Source organism: Theobroma cacao, chromosome 1, assembly GCF_053813885.1.
Source record: "Theobroma cacao isolate CCN51 chromosome 1, ASM5381388v1, whole genome shotgun sequence".
Lineage (NCBI taxonomy): Eukaryota > Viridiplantae > Streptophyta > Magnoliopsida > Malvales > Malvaceae > Theobroma > Theobroma cacao.
Window position 1 is genome coordinate 12922633 of NC_142639.1, and position 14598 is coordinate 12937230.

Here is a 14598-nt window from a genome sequence, read left to right on the forward strand (position 1 = left end):
TTTTAATATATATACTTTTTATATATTAAGTTCATTTATAAAAAATATAATTACTATTATATATATTAAAATACTTTTAATGTGTGTGTATACATACATACATACTTTAAAACTAAACATATTTACTTTCTATTTTGTATTAACATTATAAAAACTATAACTGACAAAGTTATTAATTACAATATATATAGTTTTGTTTATATATTATAATATATAAATCTAAAGGGAAGTTGTCAGATTAGAATAGTTTTAAAACCTAGTTATTTTTTTAATTTCATGTAATTAAGGACAAATCACAAATCCGTATAGTTAGTTAAATTAATTAATGAAACTATGATTATTAATTGACTTATAATATCTTTTAATATATATACTTTATATACATTGGGTTCATTTATAAAAAATATAATTACTATTATATATATACTAAAATATTTTTAGTATATGTACACTTTAAATATAAATATATTTATTTTCTATTTTGTGTTGACATTACAAAAATTATAATTTATAAAATTATTAATTATGTTTGAGATTTTTTTTATTATTTAAATTTTAAATTTATTATTTGTATGTTTTTATTAATTTAATTATTAGTAAATTATATGAAAATATGTAGGAGAAATATTATTATATGAATACGGGTATGGATTCAGATTTGGGTAATTGGGTACCATGAATAGCATTTTAATAAGTTTTTTATATAATTGAGTTTTTAAACAGGTTTGAGTAATTATAAAGTAATGATGATGTATTAAGGTTAAAATTAGAATAGTAATTTTTAAAAGTATTTGGATAACTAATAAGGTTTGGATATTTTATTTTTTATAAAATTAGGATTCCTGTACCTCAAAATTATTAAATGCCTTACTTATTGATAACCCTAATCAAAATCAACTCCGGAAACATTCCAAGATTTCAGAAATGACAGGGTAACTTCAAATTTTCCATTTTTGGAGAAAGCCAAAATCTAATGAACTTCTTATATAAGCAAGTTGTCCAAGTCTCAAAAAGAGGCCCACCTTTCAGGACTAGCAAGGTGGGGCTGGCCATACATAGCAGCCTTTCTAGACCAACCATATAAACCATGCTTTGAAACTCGAAAGGATCCAAACTCCAAATGAGCCTTTCGTTGAAATATCGATGTGTAGCCGTGTTTAATGTCGCCATCACGAAATCAAGAAATGTTCAAACATCCCAAACCCACTATTTTCTTTGTTCTTTGTCGACTTCATGTCGTCCAAATTTTCCAATAACACATCAACAAAGTTTGCATGACAGAGATGGTCTTCATTTTCTTCGTATTATTCAAACTAAACTTATAGCTTTCACGTGGTTCTGATTTTTCCAATAACACATCTTACGTTTCTCTTTGGATATATGTTTGAACTTTTCAACCGTTGTGCCATCATCAGGTTATCTTTCCATAAAGCAAATGCTCGAAAGGACTTACTATTCTTATTTAAATAAGTTATTGTAATTAGCGTATTTAAACGGATTGTAACCATCTCATTTTGTCCGGAATTTTTAATCAAATTCCAAATAATTCAGATAAAGTCATCATTGATAATTAATCCGACTTTTACTTTTAAATCTTCTACATCTATTTTATTTGAACTGGTTTTAATTCGGATCTGAAATTTTATCAGCTTAATAGCTTGAAAACCAATTTATTAACTGGGTTGAGGGCCCAATTTATTATTAGGATTTAAAACCTATATTGCTAACGGGTCGTTTGGATTTTAATTTGATGGGTCTACATTGCAAAAAAACAAAAAAAAAATAGTAATATATTCAACTATATATATTTCTGTTAATTTTTTGTTGGTTTATCCAAAAAATAAGTTGCTTCCTAGACTAGGCCTTCATTTGGGATTAGTAGTAGTAACTAGTACCATTAACCTATCGGGTTGGAAATTAAGATGTTGAGACTACAGAAATGAGCTAGCAGTGTGCCCCAACAATTCATCTAGACATCAGCAAACCCTCGTATACAACATTTCTCAAGTCTGTAACCTGTACATTCAATTCACTAGAAAGGTTCAGATTGCATGCAGAGCTATCCAGACTCTCAGGGGATGGAATTGGACTGCATGCGCAATAAATCCAATGGGAAGAGGCATGGTTAGATCTCATGTTCTTGTTGCTTTTCTCAATTCTAATGGCAGTATGATATAATCTTATACAACACAAATGACTTACAACCCTTGAATGCAGCACCAGGAAACCAGCATTCCTGATTCCGATATCTCAGCCGAATATGTTAACAATGGGTGAATTCTACAGTAAGGTTAACCTTACTGTAAGGTTAATTAAAATAATTTTTTAAAAAATAATAAAAACATATTAACAGTTAACAGGTAAACAACATAAAATAATTTTTAAACTTATCCATTTTTTATTAACAATATAGATAATTCTTAAATTAATTTAATTTATTTTAAATATTATATTAATTTATTTTTAGTCTAATTTTTTTACTTTAAAATATAAAAATATTATTATTTTTATACTAACATTATAACTTACCAATTTAATTCAATTAAAATTATTATTATAACTTGTTACATTAAATCTCATACATTTATGTCAATATTTTGACAATCTTTTTTTACCTTTATAATATTTTATGTTAATTCTTACCACTTTACGTTAAGATTTTTTAACAAATAAATTTTACCATAATTCTTTTTATCCTTATTATTATTTATGCATAAATTAAAATTTATAAGCTTTAAATTACTTTAAACTCGAGAATAAAAATTTAATTGCATAATTTTTTCAAAAACTATGTTTATTTGACATAATTGACTTATTACGTTAAATATCACACATTTGCATTAATATTTTGAAAATGTTTGTTGCACATTTATAATGTTTTACGTTAATTCTTACCGTTTTATGTCAAGGCTTTTCAAATACTAATTTTTACTGTAATTTGTTTTATCCTTACTATTATTCTTGCATAGATTAAATTTTTAAGCCGTAAAACACTTTACACTCAAGAATAACAATTTAAATGTTTTATTTTTTTTCAAAAATTATGTTTATTTGACATAATTAATTTGTTACGTTAAATCTCACATATTTACATCAATACTTTAACAATCCTCGTTCAAACTTTATAATATTTTACATTAATTCTTACCGTTTTAAGTCAAAACTTTTTAAATACTAATTTTCATCATAATTCTTTTTATCCTTACTATTATTCACGTATAGATTAAAATTTATCAGCTGTAAAACACTTTAAACTCAAAAATAAATATTCAAATATTTAATTTTTTCAAAAATTATGTTTATTTGACATAATTGACTTATTACGTTAAATTTCACACATTACGTTAATATTTTCACAATACTTTTTTCAACTTTATAATGTTTTACGTAATTCTTACCATTTTACGTCAAGGTTTTCAACTGCTAAATTTCAACATAATTCTTTATATCTTTACTATTATTCTTGCATAAATTAAAATTTGTAAGCTATAAAACACTTTAAACTCGAGAATAACAATTTAAAAGTTTAATTTTTTCAAAAATTATGTTTATTAGATATATTTGACTTGTTACGTTAAATCTCACATATTTACGTTAATATTTTTAAAATGCTTGTTCCACCTTAATAATGTTTTATGTTAATTCTTATAGTTTTAAGTCATGATTTTTCAACTAATAAATTTCATCATAATTCTTTTTATCTTTACTATTATTCACGTATAGATTAAAATTTATAAGTCATAAAATACTTTAAACTTGAGAATAACAATTTAAATGTCTAATTTCTCAAAAAATTATATTTATTTTTGACATAATTGACTTGCTACGTTAAATGTTATACATTTACGTCAATATTTTGACACTGTTTGTTCAACCCTTATAATGTTTTATGCTAACTCTTAACACTATAAGTCATGATTTTTTCACTACTAATTTTCATCATAATTCTTTTTATCTTTATTATTATTCACTCATATATTAAAATTTGTAAACCGTAAAACACTTTGAACTCGAGAATAACAATTTAAATGTTTAATTTCTCCAAAAATTATGTTTAAAAAGCCTTGACGTAAAACATTATAAAGCTGAAACAAATATTGTTGAAATATTGACTTAAATATGTAAGATTTAATGTAACAAGTCAATTATGTCTAATAAACATCATTTTTGAAAAAATTAAACGTTTAAATTGTTATTTTCGAGTTTAAATTGTTTTACATCTTACAAATTTTAATATATATGTGAATAATAATTAGAATAAAAAGAATTACGGTAAAAATTAGTAGTGGAAAAACCTTAAAGTAAAACGATAAGAGTTAACATAAAATATTATGAGGGTTGAACAAGTATTGTCAAAATATTGACGTAAATATATGGGATTTAACATAATAAGTCAATTATATTAACTGAATATAATTTTTGAAGAAATTAAACATTTATATTGTTATTCTCGAGCTTAAAGTGTTTTATGGCTTACAAATTTTAATCTACATGTGAATAATAGTCAGGATAAAAAGAATTATGATAAAAATTAGCATTTAAAAAACTTTCATGTATAGCGGTATGAATTAACATAAAATATTATAAAGGTGAAACAAGTTCAAAATATTGACATAAATGTGTGAGATTTAACGTAACCAGTTAATTATGTAAAACAAATATAATTTTCAGAGAAATTAAACACTTAAATTTTTATTTTCTAATTTAAATTGTTTTGCAGCTTACAAATTTTAATCTATAGATGAATAATAGTAAGGATTAAATAATTATAGTATTAATTAGTTGTTGATGTAAAACAGTAGGAATTAACGTAAAATATTATAAAAGTGAAACAAAGATTAACAAAATATTGATGTCAATGTGTGAGATTTGACATAATAAGTCAATTATGTCAAATAAACATAATTTTTTTAAAAAATAAGCATTTAAATTTTTATTCTCAAATTTAAAGTGTTTTAAGGTTAACAAATTTTAATCTATACGTGAATAATAGTAAGGATAAAAAGATTTATGGTGAAAATTAGTATTTAAAAAATCTTGACGTAAAGTTATAAGAATTAACGTAAAAATAAAAATTTAAATGTTTAATATTTCAGAAAATTATGTTTATTTTACATAATTGACTTGTTACGTTAAATCTCACATATTTACATCAATATTTTAAAAATGCTTGTTCCACTTTTATAATACTCTACATTAATTCTTATCACTTTACATCAAGGTTTTTTAAATACTAATTTTCACCATAATTCTTTTTATCCTTACTATTATTCATGCATATATTAAAATTTGTAAACTATAAAACACTTAAAACTCGAAAATAACAATTTAAATGTTTAATTTCTCAAAAAATTATATTAATTTGACATAATTAATTTGTTACGTTAAATCTCACACATTTATGTCAATATTTTGACAATATTTGTTCAATCGTTATAATGTTTTATGTTAATTCTCATCACTTTATGTCAAAAATTTTCTATTATTAATTTTCACCGTAATTCTTTTTATCTTTGTTATTATTCATGCAATTTGTAAGCTATAAAACACTTTTAACTCGAGAATAATATTTAAATGTTTAATTTCTCCCAAAATTATGTTTATTAGACATAATTGACTTGTTACATTAAATCTCACACATTTATGTCAATATTTTTTAAAATGCTTGTTCCACTTTTATAATGTTTTACATTAATTCTTGTTACTTTACGTCAAGGTTTTTTAACTACTAAATTTTAATATAATTCTTTATATCCTTACCATTATTTTTTCAGATTAAATTTTTAAACCGTAAAACACTTTAAACTCGAGAATAACAATATAAATGTTTAATTTTCTCAAAATTTATGTTTATTTGTCATAATTGACTTGTTACATTAAATCTTATATATTTATGTCAATATTTTGACAATGTTTGTTCTAGCTTTATAAAGTGTTTTGCGGCTTACAAATTTTAATTTATAGATGAATAATAGTAAGGACAAAATAATTATAGTATTAATTAGTAATTAACGTAAAACAGTAAGAATTAACGTAAAACATTATAAAGGTAGAACAAAGATTGACAAAATATTAACATAAATATGTAAGATTTAATATAACAAGTCAATTATGTCAAACAAATATAATTTTCAAGAAAATTAAACATTTAAATTTTTATTCTCGAATTTAAAGTTTTTTACGGCTGACAAATTTTAATGTATGCATTAATAATGATAAGAATAAAAGGAATTATGATGAAAATTATTAATTGAGAAGTCATAAAGTAAAGCTGTAAGAATTAACGTGAAACATTATAAAAGTGAAACAAGTATTTTAAAAATATTTACATAAATGTGTAAGATTTAACGTAACAAGTCAATTATATCTAATAAACATAATTTTTTAAAAAATTAAACATTTAAATTGTTATTCTCGAGTTTGATATGCTTTACGACTTACAAATTTTAATTTATGCGAGAATAATAGTAAGGATAAAAAAAATTATGGTAAAAATTAATATTTAAAAGTATTGACGTAAAACGATAAGAATTAATACAAAACATTATAAAAGTGAAACAAGCATTTTTAAAATATTGGTATAAATGTACGAGATTTAACGTAACAAGTCAATTATACCTAATAAACATAATTTTTAGAAAAATTAAATATTTAAATTGTTATTCTCGAGTTTAAAGTGTTTTATGACTTACAATTTTTAATATATGCATGAATAATAATAAGAATAAAAATAATTACGCCGAAAAATAATAGTAAAAAAATCTTGACGTAAAGCGATAAAAATTAACATAAAATATTATAAGAGTTGAACAAACATGACTAAAATATTGATGTAAATGTGTGAGATTTAACATAACAAATAAATTATGTTAAATAAACATAATTTTTGAAAAAATTAAATATTTTAATTGTTATTCTTGAGTTTAAAGTATTTTACGGCTTACAAATTTTAATATATGCATGAATAATAGTAAGGATAAAAAGATTATAGTGAAAATTAGTAGTTTATAAATCTTAACGTAAAACCGTAAGAATTAACGTAAAAAATTATAAAAGTAGAATAAGTGTTGAAAAATATTAACGTAAATATGTGAAGTTTACCGTAACAAGACAATTAAGTTAAAATAAATTTATTGTTGTAAAAATTAAACATTTAATTTTTTATTGTTGAGTTAAAAGTATTTAATGGTTTATAAATTTTAATTTATAAATAAATAATAACGAAAATAGAAATAATCATAGTTAAAATATTGATTTATTAAATTAAATTTTTATTATAATATTTATTTAAAAATTTCTCAATATTTAATCTTTTTTACTTGAAAATATAATTATAAATGATTAATTTTCATAAAAATTCTGTTATTCTCTTAGTTTTTTCACTTTAATTAATATTTCTTGGTTAATTATTTCCTTTTAAATATCATTTTTATTTTTATTTATTTTGGGTTATTTAGGTTTTTATCTAACCTATTTGTCTGTTGTAGTTGCAAGTTTTTTTATTGATCAGTGGCTGAAAATGAACCCTTTAAATCTAATGGCTCTTCTTCGTAGCCTTCCATATTATCTTTGCTGTACTAGGACCACTAGGATATCAAACTACCTGTCATTATGTCTGGCAAGCTGGAAGTTCGGTTTCAAACAACATTCCTCAGGGTCATCTTGTATCAGGCGAGAGTGTTATGTCGCTGGGACTGCTCCATTTCCGTCACCTTGGGAACAGCTGTCGGACGAAGCCCAGAATGCCTGTCCAGAAGTTTGCTTCACTAGTTTATTACCAAAAGCAAAGTTTTAAATCAGTATCAAAATTTTTTACTTGATTGTTCCTGGAAACCCAACATTTAAACATAGTAGTAACCATTAAATTCAAGCAAATGGCATTTACATCTGCAATTTTGGTTTCTACAACTCGCTATCACTAATTGATACTCGTCCTGCCAATATTTTGGTTGTCCAAATATGTCTTGGATCCTCTAGGAAAAGCATGAAGGAAATAGCAAATCAGCTCCTTCATCAAACTTAAATAGTGGCCTTTCAAGCACTCTCCTAACACTCCAATTAGCCTCCTTGGAAGTACTCAACTCTAAGAGGAGTTTTTATAAGATAATTACAACTATAGCTTACCTCCAACTCTAACCAACTTCAGCTTCTCGGCATGATTGCAAATAATTCCAATGGAAGTGTTTCCTTCTGTAAATAAGTTAGGAGGGGGGGGGGGGGGGGGGGGGGGACAAAATACAACCTCTTCTGGGCTATGTATGTGTAACCACATCACCAAACAACAGCGAAAGCTCCTCCCGCTTTTGCTCTGTCACTGCCAACTCCAATGTTACCTGTCAATCATGCAGAAGGAAACCAAAAGTCTCAGAAACATTATACAAGGAACATATAAACCACCCAATATTGACATAAGCCTATCCTACAATCTTGGTTGGTCAAGAAACATAAGACTAATAGTTAGGGAACATTTGTTCAGCCAGTGAGCGCACATTAGATTCATGTTGAACATCAACTATGAGATGAAAAGAATTAAGTATCATCTGACTACTTTAGGAAACGTTTTTAACAAGAATTTTCTTCTGGTTCTCTGATCTCCTATTAATTGTACCTTGAGCCAGGGCCTCATGATGAAAACTAGATGGTAAAGTCATCAAATTAGGTTGATCTGGCAACTTCTAATTCATATATCTGAAGATTACATGACTATTGTCCACTTATTCAAAATTAAAAGCAAATAACAAATTCAGGTAAACTGTACATATGTGCCACTCTACTGGATTTAGGACCATATTCTTAGCTCAGTAAAATTAAGATTTTTATTTGATTTTATTTAAAGCTGTAAACTAATTTTAGTTATTAAGATGGCCTACATATGCAAAGGGGAGTGGGGAAACAATCAAAGATCACAGCAACTCCTATGGCCTCAAAAACCAACAGACAGGTTTGCCCAATCACTTTTGATGACATAAGGAATATCTCACCTCCTTGAAGATTTCACTATAAGAAGCCTCCTCAAAGCCCTACACCAACCATAAAGGCATTTATCAACCAGGAAGAACAAGTGTACATACATACTGCATATGAGTCTCTTAACCCCCATGCAAGAGGTTGGACATTAATCCTTAAAATGAATGTCTTGCATTAAAGTGTCAAAACAAGAAAACAGGCTTTTTAGGGCATATATATATATATATATATATAGAGAGAGAGAGAGAGAGAGAGAGACCAATTTCCGAAACAAGCTAAGAGATGACCCATTTGATTCTCCAATTTTAGCACGGAAGACATGGATTCCAAAATTCTGAACAGCATAAGCCATCATCATCAAGACAGATTCTTTCCCAAGGCCCTTACCGCGGCTATTCTAGCATCAGCAAAACATTAAGAGATGTGATTGAAAGAGAATATTTAAAATAGAATTTAAACCAAGTACACAATTTTGAATCTTTCTTTTGTGTCCTAGATGATTTATAGCACATCAACTACAAGGTCATAAGGATCAAAAAAATATTTTCAAAAATGTCACTCTGGAATTTGTATTTATAAACTCAACTTGAAATAAAGAAGCCTTTGTATTCCAAAAGAATTTCAACCTACCCTTTCAAGCATTTCCACCTTTAGATTTACATTTCCTTTGTTAATTTTTCCCCTTGAAATGTTTTCAATTGATATTCATCCATCACAAAATCCTTACATTAGTTGTGTTTATTTTCTACATGCTCCTAAGCTAGGGGACTTGGGGCCATCGACAAATATCAAAAGGACCAAGCCTACATTAGGAAAATCTATGAGAACTACCAAGATTGGTCAAATATTTATATGATATGATATGTTCAAATGACTTCCAAAATCAGGAATACACAAGGGAACCACGAAGGATACAAGTAAGGAATGAAAATCCAAATTGCCAGGTAATTTTTTGTCTGTGACACATGTAAACATTCTGAAGTGTTACACCTGCTGATTTGTCTGAATTAAACATTTCAGTTTATTCTTTTCTCCTCCCAAGAGTTGTATTATCTAATCAGTCCTGTTTCTAAGCACACAATACCAACATAAGACAACAATCGCAGCACAGACACACACTCAAAATCCAAAACAAAAAGGACGAAAAAAATGGTAATTCCATTAGGTAACAGAGGAGCAGACCAGCAGGGAAAGGTATTTTTATTCTAACACTTGATTGAGTAAGACACCAGAAATGAAGAAGATAATTACACAATGCATCCCCCCACTTCCATCCCCACAGTCATCATAGCAAGCTCTACATGCTGATGTCCACTAATTATTTTAACAGTACTTCATTTCGACAGCACTCTTGCCCATAAATGATTCATCCATATGAAAACAATAAAGAAAAGAAGAAAAAGGCAACGAAAATCAATAAAATTTTAAAAGAGAAATGAAATAAGCAAAAAAAAGTTTAATGTTGATGAATCTGATGGGCACAAAATATGGGGCGAGGCAAGAACTTTCACTTTACAAATAGATTTGTTTATTGTCGAGAAGTAAAAGGAAAGTACCTTTTTGGTTCAGCTATCATAATTTCAATCTCTGCCAATTGAGGGTCATCCAAATCATTCATGTAGATATTCACATCTCCAACCATGGCTGGATCATCATTTACCAACAGTCCATCATAAATCATAATTAATAAACATAACCAAAAAAAAAGGGAAAACAGTATTTAAAACATCTTGACAAATTAAATTCTCAAATCAAGGGTGAAATTTAAAAAATTTAGCTGACCTTCCACATGGGGACCCCCATGAACAAACTTTCCCTCAACCATCCCCTTATCCAAAACAATGAAAGTTTTCTCTGTTGAAAAACAACAATCTTGAAAACCTTAATTACAAACTCAAAAGGCAAAAACAAAACTAACCCACTTGAGAAATTATGACAAAAATTGAAATAAAGAAAAAAAAAGAACAGAGATTCGTATAAAGAGAGAGAACAACTGAGAGGGTCTTCGTTCCAAGAGAGCTGCATATCGTATTCCTCTTGGAGGGAGAGGGGCTCTGATCCGGTGGCTTGAAGGAGAGCAGGGTCCTGCATCCAGACGTGGTACTTTGGGACATGCGCTTCCATGTATGGTACCATTATCACCTTTTGTCCTTCCAAACTCATACCCATCACTTTTGCTTCTGTGTTGCCAAAACTCGCCTAGGATCGAACTGAGTTTGATCAGAGAGCCAGGCCAACAGTTGTGTTTGGGTTAGGCTGCTTGGATCTGAGCAAAGGGTCAGTGCATGACGCTGCCGTTTTAGGCTTTAACTCAAATTTTGTCCACTAGTTGTCGAAAGGTTTTACTGGTGTTGGAAACAGTACAATTATTATTGGAAAAAAGTTATAGAAGGAGAAGGATGCTCTGAAAAAAGAAATAATAAAAACATTAAGCAAACAAATCTAAGGTTTTTTTTTTTTTATTGAAGCATTAAGTACTTAGGTTTAGGGTTTATAAAACATATACTAATTAAGAATATGCAACCAATATCTAATGCTTCTGTAGTTTATAAATGGTAAAACACTTGGAAAAAAGTTTTAAATTGTTTTAAAAATTGTAAATAAATTATTTTTTATTATATTTAATTAAATTTATATACTTTTATTTTATTTAACTAAGTTTTTACGATGTGACATTTACATAAAAATAACAAAATCACGTAATTATATCATCATTACATGCCACAATTTATTATAACATACTAACATATCCCATTAAAGTCAAATGAATGATAAGCGGTATTTTAATTAATAATAATTGATTATAAAGTCTTATATAACTCAAAATAAAAATATAAAAATTTGATTGAAAGTAATATAAAAATAAAAATTTATTTAAAGGTTTATGAATAACTTAAGAATTTTTTTAGATATTATGATTTTATGTATTATATGTGACATTAGTGCTTATATTTTGTTAAGGAGGCCCAGTAAAATGAAAAACTGAAAAAATGCGTCATTTCATCACAAAAATTGTGTCATGCTTGTGCAATAAAAGTTTTCTCCTGACCCAAAAAAAACAAAAAGAAAATCATGAGTGAGAATATTACGCCATTGTTGTATGTCAATTTTGCGTGAAGTGGGGTCACAATAGTCAACGAAGGGGGAGCACAGGGTGAGGGATCTTTATTGGCGTGAGTGCAGGAAAGAGGGACCAGAAAAGAAAAGAAAAATGACCAACGGATTGAAGAAGATGTGGAAACCTTGCTCAGAAGGCAAAGCTTTCTGTAATTCAATTTGTTAGCGTCCAGTACAATTGCATTGTCATTTCTTTTTTGAGTGTTCGAATGAGGTTCCCTTTGATGATTGCTGCTTGCTTCCACATTAATCAGGGTAGGCCATATCTACTGACGCTGCAATGGAACTTCTTGCTGTGAGGGACTGCCACTAAACAAACATGGTTTTAGAGTTTCACTAGTGACTAAGATATCGCTATCTACAATGATGGAAAGATGCTTCCAAGGCCTACTGCTAAAAAGCTTCATCACTTCAGTCAAAAGAATCTCACGTTTTTGTAGCTTAGCTTCAAAGCCAAGCAGACCACAATCCTGATTTTCAACCAAAAACTCTTGCAATTTGAAGATTAAAGGCATGACAAACGATTATCTTCGAATTCTCATTCAGTACAAGTCCCTAACAGAAACTATTTCTATCAATTGAGAAATGAAAAGAATGACTCAAGAATATTAATTTGTCAGGGAAAAAACAAAGGGTTTTTGATGGAATAAACGATGAGGAAGACTGCTTGGGATATTCTTTAAATCAGGCAAAACAGCTTAAAAACAATCACATCCTTAATCTCTTTTGAGACATCTACCAAACCCAAAATTTAACGTAGTCTTAACTTCAAAGCTAAGCACTTTCACAACGTCCTCATAATTTGTTCAATAGCCATCATGACTGACCGCTCTCACTGCCCAACAAAACCTTCAGTACCAATCTCATAAATGTTAAGAAAAGCAGGGCCTCGTTCATTCTTCTCCCCTCCATTCTTCTTCCACAACCATGATCCTTCTCTTCCTTCTTTTCCTTTTCTCTTCCCATGTAAACACTGCATTCTCAGCTCATTGTAGCACCACCACCGCCACAAAATCCTTTCAGAAATGCATGACACTTCCTACCCAACAAGCCTCAATTGCTTGGACGTTCCATCCCCACAATGCCACATTAGACCTTTGCTTCTTTGGCACTTTCATATCACCCTCCGGATGGGTGGGATGGGGCATCAATCCGACTTCCGCGGAAATGACCGGTACACGTGCCCTTGTCGCCTTTCCGGATCCTAACTCAGGTCAATTAGTACTGCTTCCTTACATTTTAGACCCAACTGTTAAACTCCAGAAATCCCCACTCCTCTCTCGCCCCCTTGATATCCACTTACTTTCTTCATCAGCTACCTTATACGGTGGCAAAATGGCTACTATACATAACGGTGCCGCAGTTCAAATTTATGCCACGGTAAAACTTGAAACAAACAAAACCAAGATTCACCATGTTTGGAACAGAGGACTATATGTCCAAGGCTACTCCCCAACCATCCATCCGACCACTTCTAATGACCTTTCCTCCATTGCTACATTTGATATCTTCTCTGGCTCAGCAGCTACACAGCACAACAACATTAATATACTCAAACTTGTTCATGGAATCATTAACGCCATCGCATGGGGCTTATTGCTTCCGATGGGAGCTGTCACTGCACGCTACTTGCGCCACGTACAAGCGTTAGGGCCTACTTGGTTTTATGTTCATTCAGGGATCCAATTGTCCGCATTTTCCCTTGGAACTGTGGGATTTGCAATTGGGATCAGGCTAGGTGAAATGTCACCGGGAATCACGTATGGACTCCACAGGAAGCTTGGATTCGCGGCATTTTGCTTGGGGGCTCTTCAAACACTTGCTCTACTGTTTAGGCCAAAGACTACACATAAATTCAGGAAGTACTGGAAATCTTATCACCATTTTGTAGGGTATGCTTGCGTGGTGCTTGGGGTTGTGAATGTTTTCCAGGGCTTCGAAGTTATGGGAGAAAGCAGGTCTTATGCTAAGCTGGGCTACTGTTTGTGCCTGTCGACATTGGTAGGTGTCTCAATAGCTTTGGAAGTGAACTCTTGGGTCATTTTCTGTAGAAAATCTAAAGAAGATAAGATGAGGAGAGAAGGATTGATTTCGGGATCAGATAAAGGTAGTGGAATCCACAGCGGAATTCATAGTTAAGTAAATCACAGAAAAAGAAACGGAAATGAGTGAGTAAAATGGTTCTAAAAACTCCCCATTTGGGTTTAATTTTGTGATGTCAAGTCCAATGTTGTAAGGAATTTGTGGATGCTGCTTTGAAACCTAGGTTCTCATTTGTTGTATTTATAGCCAAATATACATAATAAAATATGTTGCTTAGCAAATGTTCAGAGCAACAATTTTTATTTTATGCTTTATATAAATTAGAATCAAAATTTGTTTCAATGAGAAGCTTGGAATACATGTTGAAACATGATTTCTTGCGCAAATGTATTGTACTACCATTGAATTATAATAACAAGCCTGTTTTTATTTCAAAAAAAAAAGGGCCTATTAAAAATTGGGTTCATATTT

General features: G+C 29.1%; 2 protein-coding genes and 1 pseudogene across 5 annotated transcripts; 2 read left to right on the forward strand and 1 right to left on the reverse strand.

The window, feature by feature from the left end:
• The first annotated feature begins 924 nt into the window (after nt 1-924).
• On the forward strand, nt 925-7820 carry LOC148764542 (cytochrome b561 and DOMON domain-containing protein At3g59070-like; annotated as a pseudogene).
• On the reverse strand, nt 7427-11312 carry LOC18612421 (Acyl-CoA N-acyltransferases (NAT) superfamily protein). Of its 4 annotated transcripts, XR_001927424.2 has the most exons (7): nt 10962-11301; nt 10750-10821; nt 10524-10611; nt 9227-9359; nt 8982-9020; nt 8125-8333; nt 7427-7746 (listed from the first exon to the last, which is right to left on the reverse strand). XR_001927424.2 is itself a non-coding variant. In XM_018119296.2 (6 exons), exons 1-6 carry the CDS (start codon nt 11134-11136, stop codon nt 8253-8255), a joined length of 588 nt encoding a protein of 195 aa, XP_017974785.2. In that variant the 5' UTR covers nt 11137-11301; the 3' UTR covers nt 7841-8252. The 4 variants fall into 4 exon arrangements, 3 of the variants coding, with proteins under 3 accessions (XP_017974785.2, XP_017974786.2, XP_088659260.1); XM_018119296.2 differs by lacking the exon at nt 7427-7746 and having other exon boundaries at nt 7841-8333; XM_018119297.2 differs by lacking the exons at nt 7427-7746; nt 10750-10821 and having other exon boundaries at nt 7841-8333; nt 10962-11307.
• A 1578-nt stretch (nt 11313-12890) lies between these two features.
• Nucleotides 12891-14408, forward strand: LOC18612422 (Auxin-responsive family protein). The gene has a single exon (XM_007049208.3). The coding sequence runs from the start codon at nt 13012-13014 to the stop codon at nt 14221-14223; it is 1212 nt and encodes a 403-aa protein (XP_007049270.3). The 5' UTR covers nt 12891-13011; the 3' UTR covers nt 14224-14408.
• Nucleotides 14409-14598: the final 190 nt, after the last annotated feature.